The sequence below is a fragment of the Lacerta agilis genome, chromosome 9, assembly GCF_009819535.1.
Source record: "Lacerta agilis isolate rLacAgi1 chromosome 9, rLacAgi1.pri, whole genome shotgun sequence".
Lineage (NCBI taxonomy): Eukaryota > Metazoa > Chordata > Lepidosauria > Squamata > Lacertidae > Lacerta > Lacerta agilis.
In genome coordinates this window covers 62311361-62326581 of record NC_046320.1, presented here as the reverse complement: position 1 = coordinate 62326581, position 15221 = coordinate 62311361, and the positions used below count along the sequence as shown (strand labels likewise).

General features: G+C 43.9%; 1 protein-coding gene across 2 annotated transcripts in view; it reads left to right on the top strand.

Moving 5' to 3' along the window:
• CFAP299 (cilia and flagella associated protein 299) overlaps positions 1–2713 on the top strand; it is a 334008-nt gene extending 331295 nt beyond the window's left edge. For both annotated transcript variants that reach the window (XM_033160820.1, XM_033160818.1), the window contains one exon: positions 2435–2713. In XM_033160820.1, the coding sequence (XP_033016711.1) occupies positions 2435–2543 (109 nt within the window). In that variant the 3' untranslated portion in view covers positions 2544–2713. The remainder of the gene's footprint in view (positions 1–2434) is intronic.
• Positions 2714–15221: the final 12508 nt, after the last annotated feature.

Here is a 15221-nt window from a genome sequence, read left to right as displayed (position 1 = left end):
ACCCAAGATTACCCAGTGCACTCCATGCGCAGGATTTCAGGCAATCCCCCCACTCCAGTAAAACGGCAGAGAAAAAATGGACAAATGGCCATGATTCGGACAAAGGTAAGCATTTTACATCCCTTTGATTCCATTTGAAGAAAGGTGATAAAATGCTTACCTTTCGGATTGAAATAAATGGGACTTAAAATACTGAGATTTGCTTGAATTCTATCCCTTTTTCCATTGCTTCTTTGTTTTCTTGGTTAGAGAGTTACTTTATGAACAATGGCCCTCTGTTGTGATCTGAGTACAGTATGTCCATCTGCAGTGATCTGAGTGAGTCCATCTGTTCTTCATTGTCCCTTTAAAAATGTTGCATCTTAAGTCCTTGGACTATAGATTGAATATGGCAAACACACCCATGCTTTGGTTCCTCTCAAAACCAACGCAGAGTAAGCCGGGCAGTAATTTGTTTGGGTTTGCACAGAACAGCTCTCGGATGAGGGTTTCTTTGAAGTACTTCCCATGAAAGCTGGTTGCATATGAATAGCAACGGGACAAAATATCAAATTATACACATCTTAAAATGGGAGTGTGTTGGTTTGCAAGACATTCAAAAATGCATACCTAAAAAGAAGTGTATTTGGTTGCATTCAAAGTGGGTCACTGGTCTAACTTCCTGCAGCTGTGGAACATCTGTAACAAATAAGCAGATACCCTATTGCTGTGTGAAATATATACTTTTAAGAATTGAGGACCAAATCAAGCACAGAGGGGGCTTCGCATCTCTAGCTTCCTTGTGTGTCTCCACTGCACAGTGGCATAAATACCCATGAAAATGGTCAAAGTTGGATGCCTACATTGGAGTGTGTAACGGGCCAGGGAGGCTGAATCCCACAAAATGGATTTGTGAGACAAAGAATCACCACCCACTCAGGACCTATGGGACAACATGGTGCCTTTCCCCCCCGTAAAATCTAATGGAGACATTGAATGATAAAAAAATATTCAGAAATGGTTGCTGTACCAAATTAACCCTTCTCTACCAAGCCAGCTATGTGTGATGGCCTGGGAGTCAGACTCTGATGCTGAACCTGAGGGATCCCAGCCTGCACAGGATTCCCCACCTCCAGAACCAGCTGAGCCGGGGCCAGGGCTTGAGCCTGAAGGATCCCCACCTGTGCTGGATCCCCAGATGCAGGCATCAGCAGAGTCTGCTCTGGCTCCAGATGGGAGGGAGGACCCATTGCCTGCAGGTGCTCCACTCCCAGCCTCTTCAGAGGAAGCTGAGGCAGCCCCTGGGTCCAGTAACCCACCAGCCTCTCCTGAGCTACAGAGGCTCAGGGCAGAGAGGCGAAGGGAGTTAAGTGCCTACAGGAGGAGTGCTCGCCTCCAGGCCCGGAGGAGAGGCGAGTCTCCGGAGGATCGGGGCCGCCTTAAGCATAGGGCCAGATAAAAGCCAGCCAGACCCAGCCCAAGTTGCGTGAGCAACTTAGTTGCAAGCGTGTGCTCAACCTGCAACCTTGTGCCTGAACCTGCCTTGGACCTCGACCTGCTCCCTGGCTCGCTCCCCGCCGGACTGACCTCCTTTGGACCCCTAGACCCAGGACTGGACTTGGACCTCGCTTCATGGACAAACCCTTGGGGCCAGCACAGTATGTGATGCTTATTAGTGAGGATAGAAGACAGCTAGTTGCAAACAGGGAAGCTGCAATGCCCTCAAAGTGTAGACAGTCGGCTGTCATTCCACTTGTAGCACACAGCAGAATGAGTGTGTAGCACTTGGGGCCCCTTGACAGTTGCCTGCCCAACTTCCTAGCCATTATGCATCCAGGTAAAGGTAAAGGGACCCCTGACCCTTAAGTTGCGGACGACTCTGGGGTTGCACGCTCATCTCGCTCTATAGGCAAGGGAGCCAGCGTTTGTCCTCAAACAGCTTCTGGGTCATGTGGCTAGTATGACTAAGCCACTTCTGGTGAACCAGAACAGCACACGGAAACGCCGTTTACCTTCCCGCCGGAGCGGTACCTATTTATCTACTTGCACTTGACGTGCTTCTGAACTGCTAGGTGGGAAGGAGCAGGGACCGAGCAATGGGAGCTCACCCCATCGTGGGGATTCGAACCGCCGACCTTCTGATCGGTTAGTCCTAGGCTCTGTGATTTATACCACAGTGCCACCCGCGTCCCTTATGCATCCAGAAGCTATTGCAAATCAAACATTGCTCCTGGCTAGGCATTCCATGCAAATTGGGCCTTTCACAAGATCAAGCTCTGAAGGTAGACTTTGGAACAGAGGACCAAAGTTGGCATGTTACGTTATTGTGAGCTGGCAATAATCCAGTGGTGCATAACCTCCCAGGATCTCATACCGCACAGATCACAATGCTGTGAACTTAAAATACGTTTGATTTGAGTTTCTTGTTTCTTTCTCGCCCTTGTTCCATCCTCAGGCTTATCCAGGGGACAACACAACACGGACTCCAATCGAAACGGACCTCTACCTGCAGGTGGTCATTTATGATCATGTCCTCAGAAGAAAGCTCTAAACATCATTTCTGAAGAGGAATAAAAATGCTGGAAGAAGTATTTAATATGTATACCAGAGGTAGGGGGGGTAGTTTATTCCAAGGACTAAATAGTCAAGGATGCCTTAGGCTGTTAAGGAACAGTTACCAAATAGCACTTTTCCTGAGGTTGCTTATTAAAGAGATTTTGCCTTTGTTTTCCTATCTGCATAAGCGTGCTTTAAATCATTTTAGAACCCTAAAATACAGCACCCCTTTAGATACTCAGTGCACAGTTACTTCTAATTACTTTTTAAACCACAGAATGCCTTCCACATTGGGACTTTGTAAATGCCACTAAAAGGGAAGGGAGTTCATGATGGATGCGAGTTTGTTAAAAGGGAGATATTAAAAGCACAACTTCAAGCAGTACCAATGAGACGGAAACATGGAAGGTGCCTAAAGAAGCCAGGGTGGCTATCTAAATAACTTTTAACTGATTTAAGATTTAAAAGGGATATGTACAAAAAACTGAAAAAGGGGGAAAGCACCAGAGAGGAATTCAAACAAATAGCCAGCACGTGCAGAGACAGTCAGAAAAGCTAAAGCACAGAATGAACTCAGGCTTGCTAGAGAGGTTAAAAGCAATAAAAAGGGCTTTTATGGGTATGTCCGTAGCAAAAGGAAGAACAAGGAAACAGTGGGGTCACTTAGAGGAGAAGATGGTGAAATGCAAACAGGAGACAGAGAAAGGGCAGAACTCCTCAATGCCTTCTTTGGCTCGGTCTTCTCCAAAAAAGAAAACAATGCCCAACCTGAAGAATATGGAGCAGATGATTCAGCAGGGGAAACACAGCCCAGAATAAGTAAGGAGGTAGTACAAGAATACTTGGCTAGTTTAGATGTATTCAAGTCTCCAGGGCCAGATGAACTACATCCAAGAGTATTAAAAGAAGTGGCAGAGGTGATTTCAGAACCACTGGCAGTAATCTTTGAGAATTCCTGGAGAACAGGCGAAGTGCCAGCAGACTGGAGGAGGGCAAATGTTGTCCCTATGTTCAAAAAGGGGGAAAGAGAAGACCCAAACAATTACCACCCAGTCAGCCTGACATCAATACCAGGAAAGATTCTAGAGCAGATCATTAAGCTAACAGTCTGTGAGTACCTAGAAAGGAACGCTGTGATCACTAAAAGTCAGCATGGGTTTCTGAAAAACGAGTCATATCAGACCAATCTGACATCTCAGAAAAACGAGTCATGTCAGACCAATCTCATTTTTTGACAGAATTACAAGCCTGGTAGATGAAGGGAACGCTGTGGATGTAGCCTATCTTGATTTCAGCAAGGCCTTTGACAAGGTGCCCTATGATATTCTTGTAAAGAAGCTGGTAAAATGTGGGTTAGACAATGCTACCATTCAGTGGATTTGTAACTGGCTGACTGACCGAACCCAAAGGGTGCTCATCAATGGCTCCTCTTCATCCTGGAGAGATGTGACTAGTGGGGTGCCACAGGGTTCTGTCTTGGGCCCAGTCTTATTCAACATCTTCATCAATGACTTGGATGATGGGCTTGAGGGCATCCTGATCAAGTTTGCAGATGACACCAAATTGGGAGGGCTGGCTAATACCCCAGAGGACAGGATCACACTTCAAAATGACCTTAACAGATTAGACAACTGGGCCAAAGCAAACAAGATGAATTTTAACAGGGAGAAATGTAAAGTACTACACTTGGGCAAAAAAATGAAAGGCACAAATACAGGATGGGTGACACCTGGCTTGAGAGCAGTACATGTGAAAAGGATCTAGGAGTCTTGATAGACCATAAACTTGACATGAGTCAACAGTGTGATGCAGCAGCTAAAAAAGCCAATGCAATTCTGGGCTGCATCAATAGGAGTATAGCATCTAGATCAAGGGAAGTAATAGTACCACTGTATTCCGCTCTGGTCAGACCTCACCTGGAATACTGTTCTGGGCACCACAGTTCAAGAAGGATACTGACAAGCTGGAACGTGTCCAGAGGAGGGCAACCAAAATGGTCAAAGGCCTGGAAACGATGCCTTATGAGGAGCGGCTTAGGGAGCTGGGCATGTTTAGCCTGGAGAAGAGAAGGTTAAGGGGTGATATGATAGCCATGTTCAAATATATAAAAGAATGTCATATAGAGGAGGGAGAAAGTTTGTTTTCTGCTGCTCCAGAGAAGTGGACATGGAGCAATGGATTCAAACTACAAGAAAGAAGATTCCACCTAAACATTAGGAAGAACTTCCTGACAGTAAGAGCTGTTCAACGGTGGAATTTGCTGCCAAGGAGTGTGGTGGAGTCTCCTTCTTTGGAGGTCTTTAAGTGGAGGCTTGACAGCCATCTGTAAGGAATGCTTTGATGGTGTTTCCTGCTTGGCAGGGGGTTGGACTGGATGGCCCTTGTGGTCTCTTCCAACTCTTCTATGATTCTATGAAAAGATCACACCATTGGAAATGTGTGCAGGTTTGGGGGAATGCAACTTTTGGGTGATGCATCAAATGTGTGTGAATCAGAACAGGAGGAGGTGAAACCGAATCAACAAAATAAGATAGGGCAGTGTGGGGTGGGAAGAGAGCTGTGTTGCTCTTCACTTAATGATATTCACTAAATGAGTGCCCTGGAAACTCAACGCCAAACCTCAAAGGATTTCACATGTGTCACCTTGGAGTTGAGTGGATCCTTTAAAGCAGGGCTTGCACAGCCTGTGGCCCTTGAGAGTTGGCTGCACTGCAATGCCCATCGCCTCTGACTGGCTGGGTTGCTGGAGTCTAGCCAAATAGGTTGGCCACTGATGCTTTGAAAACTGTAAATCGGAGGGACTAGGCAGCCAGCTTAGGTAACTTATTCCTTTCATGCCATGGTCCCTCCCCTCCCCGCCTCTCTTCTCCTCCCCACCCCACCCCACCCAACAAAAGACAATTGGAAGGGGAGCTCACAGATTGCATTTGGAAATGCCAACTGATAATTTATTTAATCAGTGGAGTTTGAACGCTGGGGGGAATTTTGGTACCTTGGCTCCTACACAGCAAATCATATAGAGTTGGAAGGGACCCTGAGAATAATCTAGTCCAACCCCCTGCGATGCAGATTGCAGTAGATCGGTGGACCGTCCCCCCCCCCCCAAAAAGCTCAACAACTTTGGTAGATCACTGCCAGTTTTTTTTAATAGTTGGATAGATCTCAGTCTCTTGAAAGTTGGACATGCCTGCCATATAGGGACTGAACCTGTGACCCTGGCATTATCAGCACCCTGCTCTAACCAAGTGAGCTAGAGCAGCTCTGTGTGGAAATGCCCCCAGCGTGGTCCTACCACCTGCATTGCAAGCTAAACTATTAAACGCAAGATTTCTCCCTGCCTTCCCTGCTTCCTTTCCCCCCCTTGATATAGGGTCTCACGCCTCACCCAGAAGCCCAGGAAACTGGATTTCTGCATCTCGAAAGGAACAGTTCCCTTGTCAGTTTGCAAATCTCTAATTAAAAGTACCCACCTAGAAAAATGCGTCTCTTCCTGCAGGTGGGGGGCAGGTGATGCTACGGGCCAAATGCTCGCAGGGAGGGCTGGGAGGATCCAGCTTGGGAATGAGCAAAGAGCCAAAGAAATCACAGAGCAGAACAGCTCCAGGGGAAGGGCTACTTAAAGAGGACACCCAAAGGGAGGGCTGGGATGTCTCTCGCAGTGAGTAGTTAAGTGCTGTGCTGCTTAAGAGGCACTTGAATGGAGGCAGACTCATTAACAGGTGGGCACAGCTCCAGTAACATAGCAAGATCTAGGCCACGCAGGAGGAGTCCTTCTCTTGCCAGGATTGTCTCTGCTCCCAGGAAGGGCAAGGGAAGGAATCAAATTGTGAGCGAGAGATGAGGATGAAACCAGAGGGGCACATGCTTCAATGTCTCCCCCACCACTAAGGTAGCCTTGTGTTTGACAGCTTACCTGATGGCCATGCAGGTGAGTGAGGAGGCTGAAGGGAGAGAGGGGCAGGGTGCCCCATTCTTCCTCCAGCAGTCCACTTGCTTTCCATGTGAGCCACAGAAGAAGGAAAGCCTTTTTCCAGTGACCTTCGTGGAAACCCATAGGTGTGGCTCTGTCCCTTCTGCCAGTCTCCTCGATAGAAGGCTTGGGGTGTTTTTTTTTAAGCAGCCTGACAAGAGGCTAGGAGCAGGATCCCCCCCCACACACACACACACCTCTTTCCATAGCCAGCATGCACATTCTGGCTACAGCCTCAATGCAAGTTGTATTTGTGGATTTGTTTATAACGCAGTGCGAAGAAAACATCAGGAGGGGGGGGTTGGTGCAGAAATGCTCAATGCCTGTGTGCTCAATGCAGTCATCATGCAAAGGCTGCTTAGAGGAGATGTTGTCATGTGGCCGGCCAAGTATGTGCAGCAGCTCTCTATGTGGATCACATAATTTATCCGTGCCCCCCAAAAGATTGCCCATTTGACACTTTTGTTGTTCAGTCATTCAGTCGTGTCCGACTCTTCGTGACCCTATGGACCAGAGCACGCCAGGCATGCCTATCCTTCACTGCCTCTCGCAGTTTGGCCAAACTCATGTTAGTAGCTTCGAGAACACTGTCCAACCATCTCATCCTCTGTCGTCCCCTTCTCCTTGTGCCCTCCATCTTTCCCAACATCAGGGTCTTTTCTTCTCATGAGGTGGCCAAAGTACTGGAGCCTCAACTTCAGGATCTGTCCTTCTAGTGAGCACTCAGGGCTGATTTCTTTGAGAATGGATAGGTTTGATCTTCTTGCAGTCCATGGGACTCTCAAGAGTCTCCTCTTTGACACAGTATGGGGAAAATAGTCGGTTGCATATAATGAACTGCTGTACACGAACATGGGTTGTGTTCACATTGCACCTGGAGGAAGGGAGCTGCTCCATTTATGAGTGAGGAAGAGCTTTCAAGGTGTGAATAGTTGGTCCTTCTCAGAGAATGTGTGGGGAGTTTTGTTCACCTCTTCACACTTCGCTTTGCCTGTTTCCCCACCTTCCATTTAACCAAGTGCCCAAAAGGTTCTTACCCATATGCAGAGTTTAAGGTTGCAGCCAGAGGGGAGAGGAAGGGAAACAGAATGAGAGAGAGAGAGCGCGATCGGATCAGCTTCCCCTGATTCTGTTTGGTAGAATTTAATAGCATGGAGGTAACCTAAAGAATGCTCAGACAACTGCTTCAGTGAGGCCCATTGATGGAAGACCGGAAGGAGAAGACATTGCAGAAGCCTTAAAGGAAAGATGATATGGGTGAGTTTTCTTCATTTGCCTGGACTAATAGCTGCTAAGCGTTACTAAATTAATTCTCTGCTAATCTTGGTTCAATAAATCTTGGGATTCAAGAGATATTTTTAGATGATTAATTGAAGAATGATTTGATTCTGGACTTGGAGTCATGCTACGCCTTTCGTGCTATATATCCGGGGGAAGTGATTTGGTATATATTCACAGTGAATACTTGGAATACGACTATAAATTCCTGCAAGGTTTAAGCAAGTTGGTAATAAGGAAATTCAATCTCCAGGCCAATGTGTGCACAAGGCTGAGCGCCATTGCCGGGCTTTGGTGAGCTTACTTGCTGGTGGGCAGGAATGAGCACCTTGACCTAGCCACCGTTACAATCTCCAGCAATGCCCCCCAACTCACTCTGAGAAATTGAAATGGTGCCCAGCCCCTGTCAGCCAGCATTGTTCAGAGCATGTAGCCAGAAAACATAATGTAAAGGTGGGCACAAGCACCAGTGGCAGGTCCCATGGGGATGGATCCTAACCTTGACAACTGTCCAAAGATTCCAGGTGCTGACAGGGAAGGGACAGTAACTCCATGAGCAGGATTGCTCCCTAAGTGATGAAATACAGTATATTAAGCTTTCAGTATTTAAGATGGCTATCTGCTGAACATTCAGTTCAGCGGTTAAACTAGAGGTTCTCCAAACCATGGATGGCTATTTGAAACCATCACTTGAAGATTGCCAAAGCTTGGTTTGAAGGCACTTAACCATAGTTTACCCAGTCCAGATGTCCTGGGTAAACCAGTATACAAGATGCCTTTCACATATTATCACTCCTCCAAACCATAGTTTAAAGAATTGCTAACATGGAATCTGAAGAGACTTGTGAGTATCTGCTGCAATTAATTAAGACATATGAAAATACACTGTAATCAGTTTGCATGGATTTAACTAGATTTACTAGATTTTAATATTCTTGTTTAATGTTTGTTGTTCATTTGGACTGATGTGGTGTTTAAAATAAAATAATTAGATTGGTTAAAACAGATCTTATTATTTACAAGTTTAATATGGTTGGATTGATATATTGTCAGTTTGTCTAGAAATAGTTAGTAAATTAATTGCATTTGGAGAATTAATGTGCATTTAATTGGTAAAGTGAGCTGTTGTCTGTTGTCATAAACTGTTCAGCCTTTATAATAAGAAATGTTTATGTGGGCATTGTATTTTTTTTTCTTCTCTTAGAAAGCAGCCTAATAAAATCCCTTCCATTCCTACTTTATACTTAAAAACTTGATTCTCTTTTTTTAAAAAACAAACAACCCCAACTTAAAAGTGTATTCCAAAATACCCTGTTACCTATAGCTATAAAACTAATTAACAATACTAATTGTAAAATGTAAACATGGCTATTGGTATTGGCTCAACTCATATAATCAAGTTTCTGAACATCCAGTTCCCCAATACTAAGTGGCTTCATAGATTATGAAAACTAGCACACGACAGAGAGACAAACTGTAATGTGAGAGAGCTGTTCACACACATTCTTTTTTTAAACCATGTGGTCCTGAGGACCCCAAAACCAACTGTGGTTTCCAATAGTACCGGGTATATATATCACTACAGGAAATGTTGTGGGTACACTCTGCTATTCTTGTAACACAAATTGCCTACAGAATCATAGAAACTGGAGGAACAGCAAGTCATCAGGTCCACTCCCCTGCCGTATATCAGAATACCCCATGCATTCCAAAATCCAGGTAAGGATGCATCAGGAAGAGAGTGCCGCAACAATGGAAGTGTACCACACTGCTCAGGGGCATCATCTAAGTGTGTAGTTGCTTATTGGCTAGCAGTGCCCAGGAGGCTGGCATCAGGGGGAGCTGCTAGTCAGTAGGAAAGCATTCATCTGCACAGTGCTAACTTTGGAAACTCCTGCTTCCCCCTCTGCCTCCTGGGGCTTAAGGGTGGGGATTCTCATTCATCTACCTGCCGTGGGAATAGCTTAATTGGTTGCGGCAACTCATGCATTAGCCCAAATGCTTACAACCTCTCCACAGCAGTGTCACAGCAAGACTTTGAAAACTAATGCCTGCCATTTTGGCAGGCTCGAATCAGATCTAACCGAAGAGTGGACGAGCTAAACAAAATCCTAACCTGCAGTCTTCAGCCCACATTAGTTCCTTGCCAGCAAGCTGGCTAGCATAGACTGTGGACTGCCTGCTTTGCTCCTGGCAGTAATTTCGAGAAAATTCTGGGGAGATGTTCCACGCACTTGTGGTTGTGTGCTAGGAAACTACCGTCTGGACATAACGTATTTGAACCACGGGACAGAAAATATTCCTCCAGGTAGCAATGGACATTTATACTCCTAGAAATTGATTCAACCTTGCAGCCTCCACTTAAAAACCTCCAAGGAAGGAGAGTCCACCACATTGCAAGGGGGTCTGCTCCACTGTCAAACAGCTCTTGCTGCCAGAAAATTCTTCCTGATGTTTAGTTGGAATCCTGATGATTAGTTGGTTTGGGTCCTACCCTCTGGAGCAGGAGAAAACAAGTTTGTTCCATCTTCCATGTGATAGCCCTTTAGCTATTTAAAGATGGTTATCCTATCTCCTCTTTCCCATGCTAAACATACCCAGCTCCCTCAACCGTTCCTCATAAGACTTGGTTTCCAGACCCTTGATCATCTTGGTTGCGCTCTTCTGCACACGTTCCAGGTTGTCAATATCCTTCTTAAATTGTGGCACCCAGAACTGTGCACAATACTTCTGGTGTGGTCTGACCAAGACAGAATAGAGTAATACTATTACTTCCCTTGATCTGGACACCGTACTTCTGTTTATCAGCCTCGAATAGCATTAGCTTTTTTTTGCTTCTGCATCACACTGTTGACTCATGTTAAGCTTGTGGTCTTCTAAGACACCTAGATCTTTTTCACATGTACTACTGGCAAGCCAGTTGCCCACCATCTTACATTGGTGCAGCGGTTTATTCCCACCTAAGCGCAGAACCTTACATTTGTCCCTGTTGAAATGCATTTTGTTAATGTGGGCCCAGTTCTCTAATCTGTTAAGGTCATCTTGAACCTCAGTTCTGTCTTCAGCTGCATTGACTACCCCTCTCAGTTTGGTGTCATCTGCAAATTTGATGAGCACCCCCTCAATACCTTCATCCAAGTCATTTATAAAGATGTTGAACAGCAACAGGCCCGGGACAGAACCCGGTGGCATCCCACTTGTGACTTTTCCCCAGGATAACAAGCAACCATTAGTGAGCCCTCTGGGTTCGGTCTGTCAACCACCTACAAATCCACCTAACAGTTACCTCATCCAGCCCATATTTTACCAGCCTCTTCGCTTGCAATAATATATCTGACAGATGGAAGTGTTTAGAATACCAATGGTCATCAAAACTCTTCAAATAGGACCTGTTTTTATTTGCAGTTTCTTTGCTAAAGCATAATCACTATTGTCTGGAAAATAAAGACACTGGTGAATTTCCATAGCTCTCTTTGTTGGACGTTTGCGCCAACACAGAGTGTGCTCAGCGACTGGGGTGTGGAAATAAAAGGCTGTCCACAGTATCTTTACTTAGTTTTATTTCAAAAACATAACAAACGCTGCATGCCATCACTCCTCGCCAGCAGCATACAAAACATTTTATCAACTTAAATACAGTTTTCAAATAATCAATTATCCTATCACATCCCTTCCTGCATTCGGTGCAGAAAGTAAACTCCCCTTTTAATTAGTCAAATAGTCAAGAGACCACAGGTGTGCAGCTAAGTAGGTCAAACTGCAAACACACACCTCTGAAACCAACCTGGTTCCTGAGTAGCACCATTGACCACCTTAAAATAAAGAAAAACCAACACTCTTATCTTCAGTGAAATCCTGAGTATGCTGAGAACTGGTTGGTGACAGGTTTTTGGGGATGGGTGAAGGAGCACCACATTCTTCCATTCCTTTGAATCTATTGTCTCATTCCTGTGCTCTCACTCACCTAATTCCCCCTTAAAGTAATAAAAACCTGAGGTGGAACGTAGGCAATATTCTCCAAACTGGAAAGACAAAAGCAAAAAACAAAAACAAAAAAACCCAACCCAAAGAAATCAAGAGATAAATAAAATTAAAACTTCCAAGGATGTGGAAATGGTTTCTTCAAGGTGTATTCGGTGTTTTCTTACTTCTACCCTATAAATCAAAGCTTTTGATCTTGGTTAAATTACAGCAAGATTAGAACACCACGTCTGTGCCTGTAGGGTTAGAGAAGAAGGGTTTAAATTACAGTGCAAACTTACTAAAACCATGTTCATAAAAGCACAAATGACTGAGAAGCAATATCTCTTATAGGAGAGGGTGGTTTGATGCCCAGTTTTGAATAGCAAAGTGAGAAATGCAATTACATTTGGACAGTTGTCTTTACAGCATCTACCAAAGGGGGGGGAACCCCCCAAACCCTCAAATGCCTTGGTTAACGCCTTAATCCAATGGTTTGCTGATGGCCCCTAAAACACATAGATGCCCACAGCAGCCTGAAATGCTGGGCTCAGGATCAGGGCACCCAGGCTCTGACACATAAAACTGCCAGGTTGAATCAGATCAAGGACCCACCCAATTTAGCATCCTATTCCTAGCAGCAGCCCATCAGATACCTCTGGGAGCTCACAAGCAGGGTGATGGAGAAAGTATATACAAATTAAAAAATCTACTTCTTTTGTATAGTCAAGATTATGTTGCAAATTAGAAATGAAGAGCTCGGATCACATCTATTAACTGCTGCAAGAACGACCATTGCCAGGACATGGATGGAAATCATTACAATTATTGAGTATGGTTTAGTGGGATAATGCAATTTGGCAAACAACATTATTGGAAAAAGTGACACAAAAATTAAAAAGTAGCAAGAGGCCAAAAGAAACACAACAATTTTAATACAGTTTGGTGTGATTTTATGGCTTATACAAATAACGAGGCATATGGCAGAACAGTTTACAGCACAGTTTGGCATGCATGAATTATATATTTTTTATTTTCTCTTTTCTCCCTTACTCCCTGTCAATTAAAATTGTTATTGAAACAAAATACTTTTAACAATGGTCAACAATCTAAGCAAACCCGTTATTATACATCATTTCATATCTGTAATAATTATGATATAGATACTTTAACACAACTTTATTCAGAAGCATTCTTTAGTGTTGTTTAATTCTCATATTTTATATAACTGTTGCATAACTTCTGTCTGAATGAAATAAATAAAAATTAAAATGTAATATAATAAAATGAATATATAATTAAACACCAATTGCTAGCATAGGCCCCTCTTCTAAAATTTATCCCGTATCTTGACAGAGATAAGCCATTAAGAAATTATACGCTATAACACCACCCCTTATGACATGTCCTTGGCACTTTGCTGTTCCTGATAAGAGCACCTTTTCCGGATACATAACTGGGTTATCTTTATCATTACGGTAATAGATTAACTTCAGTGACTATGATACGGAGATTGAATCTGATGTGGTGCTTCCTCATTCTTCTTGAAAATCCTTTGCAAGTGCATCTCAAAACAGAGTACAGACATGGTGTCACAAACACATTGCCTCCCTATCAAATCAATTAAATTATAAGAAATAACCAGTGACCAGCATTTCAGTGAAAGGTGTATCTAATGAAATCCTCAGCTACTGTTCATTTACTTTATTAAATGTGATGGTGATCAGCTCATGAAATTTGACAGGCACACACAGAGAGTGTGAATTATTAAATATTCTGTTTCCTTCTAAGAATGAGTGGTAGTTTGTATTTACTGAACAGGTGTGTTTCCAACATAATCCAACCTGCACATCTCAGGGCTCCTACACTTTAGCTCATGGCATAGCAATCCTGCTGCCCACCTGCCCTTCAGGTGCAGGAGATCATGGTGTCATTTCAAGGCTTCGTCAGAAATCACGATGGCGCTGTTTGTCTCACAGCCTTGCTTTCACTGATACTTCTTCCTGTACAGTGGAACCTCGGTTCTTGAAAGTCTCTGTTGACGAATGTTTTGGAACCTGAATGCCAAAAACTTTGGTTTTCGAATGATTTCCAGAAGCTGAAGGTGCCATACGGCTTCCGTTTTGAGTTTCCCTATTGTATTGAGGCTTCCGCTTTCGGTTTTCGAATGTTTCGGAAGTTGAACAGTCGAAAACCGAGGTTCCACTGTACTCCTAGTTTAGCATCCTGGTACATTAATGCACCCTGAATGCCTTCATATCATTAGTGCAAGCCCTCGCAATTTCATCTCTTCCCCTACACAAACACACTCATAGCGCCATGGCTGCAGTCTTGACTCCTAATAAAGGCTGCTTTTGTGGGGAGGATAGTATCCGCTTCCACCACCACCCCGAGACCCAAGTTTCTTCTCTTTCAGAAAGTGGTTATAGCTGTGCGAATCCAACTTGTACCATGCATAATACTGAACAGAAAGATGCATACTGATCAAGAAACTAAATCAGAGGGATCACCGTGTTGATCAGCTGTTGCAAAAATAAATACCGTAAATTAAGGAATCCTTTATAGCTCTTTCAAGACTTAACAAATTTATTAGCCTTTGTGGCTCAGAACCCACTTCATCAAATGTATGGAACAGTGATCTAAAGGGTGGAGGGGGGTTGTATCTGGAGTGCGCAGAAAAAAAGAAATGACGTTTTTTTAAAAAAAACAATTAAGCAATATCAAAAGGTCAAGCAGTGCAGATGATAGCAGCAGTAGGTGTGTCACAGCGGAGAACAACTTAACACAGAATCCAATCAGATAAATCCAACATCAGTGTGTGTGTGTGTGTGTGTGTGTGTGTGTGTGTAATACAATTTGAAGTTGTTCCACAGAACGTCCTCAGGACTGAAATCTCTCATTACTGGTTTCTGAGCATTACAATTTTTGATGGAAACTCCAGCATGAAGTTTTGCCATTTGCTGCAAACATGAACTCGCAGGCCAGCTTAAAATTAACATGACATCTAAGTGAAACTAATGAAATGAAAAGTTGGATTGGGGTCGTGGACTCAAAAATGCTGGAGCTTCCAAAAAAAAAAAAAGATTTATAAATAATGTGTACTCTACTGGATTGCCTGCTGGGTAGTAGATGCTCCTGTGTACTCATAATGAACATGATTCTGAATTGCAACAGCATTTGCTAAGGTCATATACACTGTGGAAATATTTTCCTTTTTATTTGTTGGTGTTGATGGTGTTAATATGGACTACTTGGAAGACGGTTCTCTAGGACGATGATATATTCCAGCTGCAAAACGTTCCACGAAACTCCTAAAGTTCAAACAGAGAAAAGAAAGCAAACTGGAACGAATTAAACACGTGTTGTCTCTCTCAGCCGGCAGGGACAGACCCTATAGGCTAGGCAAATGTTCTCCTCATAAAGAAAACAGAAACGCAGGTGCAGAACAGGCTAGAGCCAGTCAGATTAGTACACACAC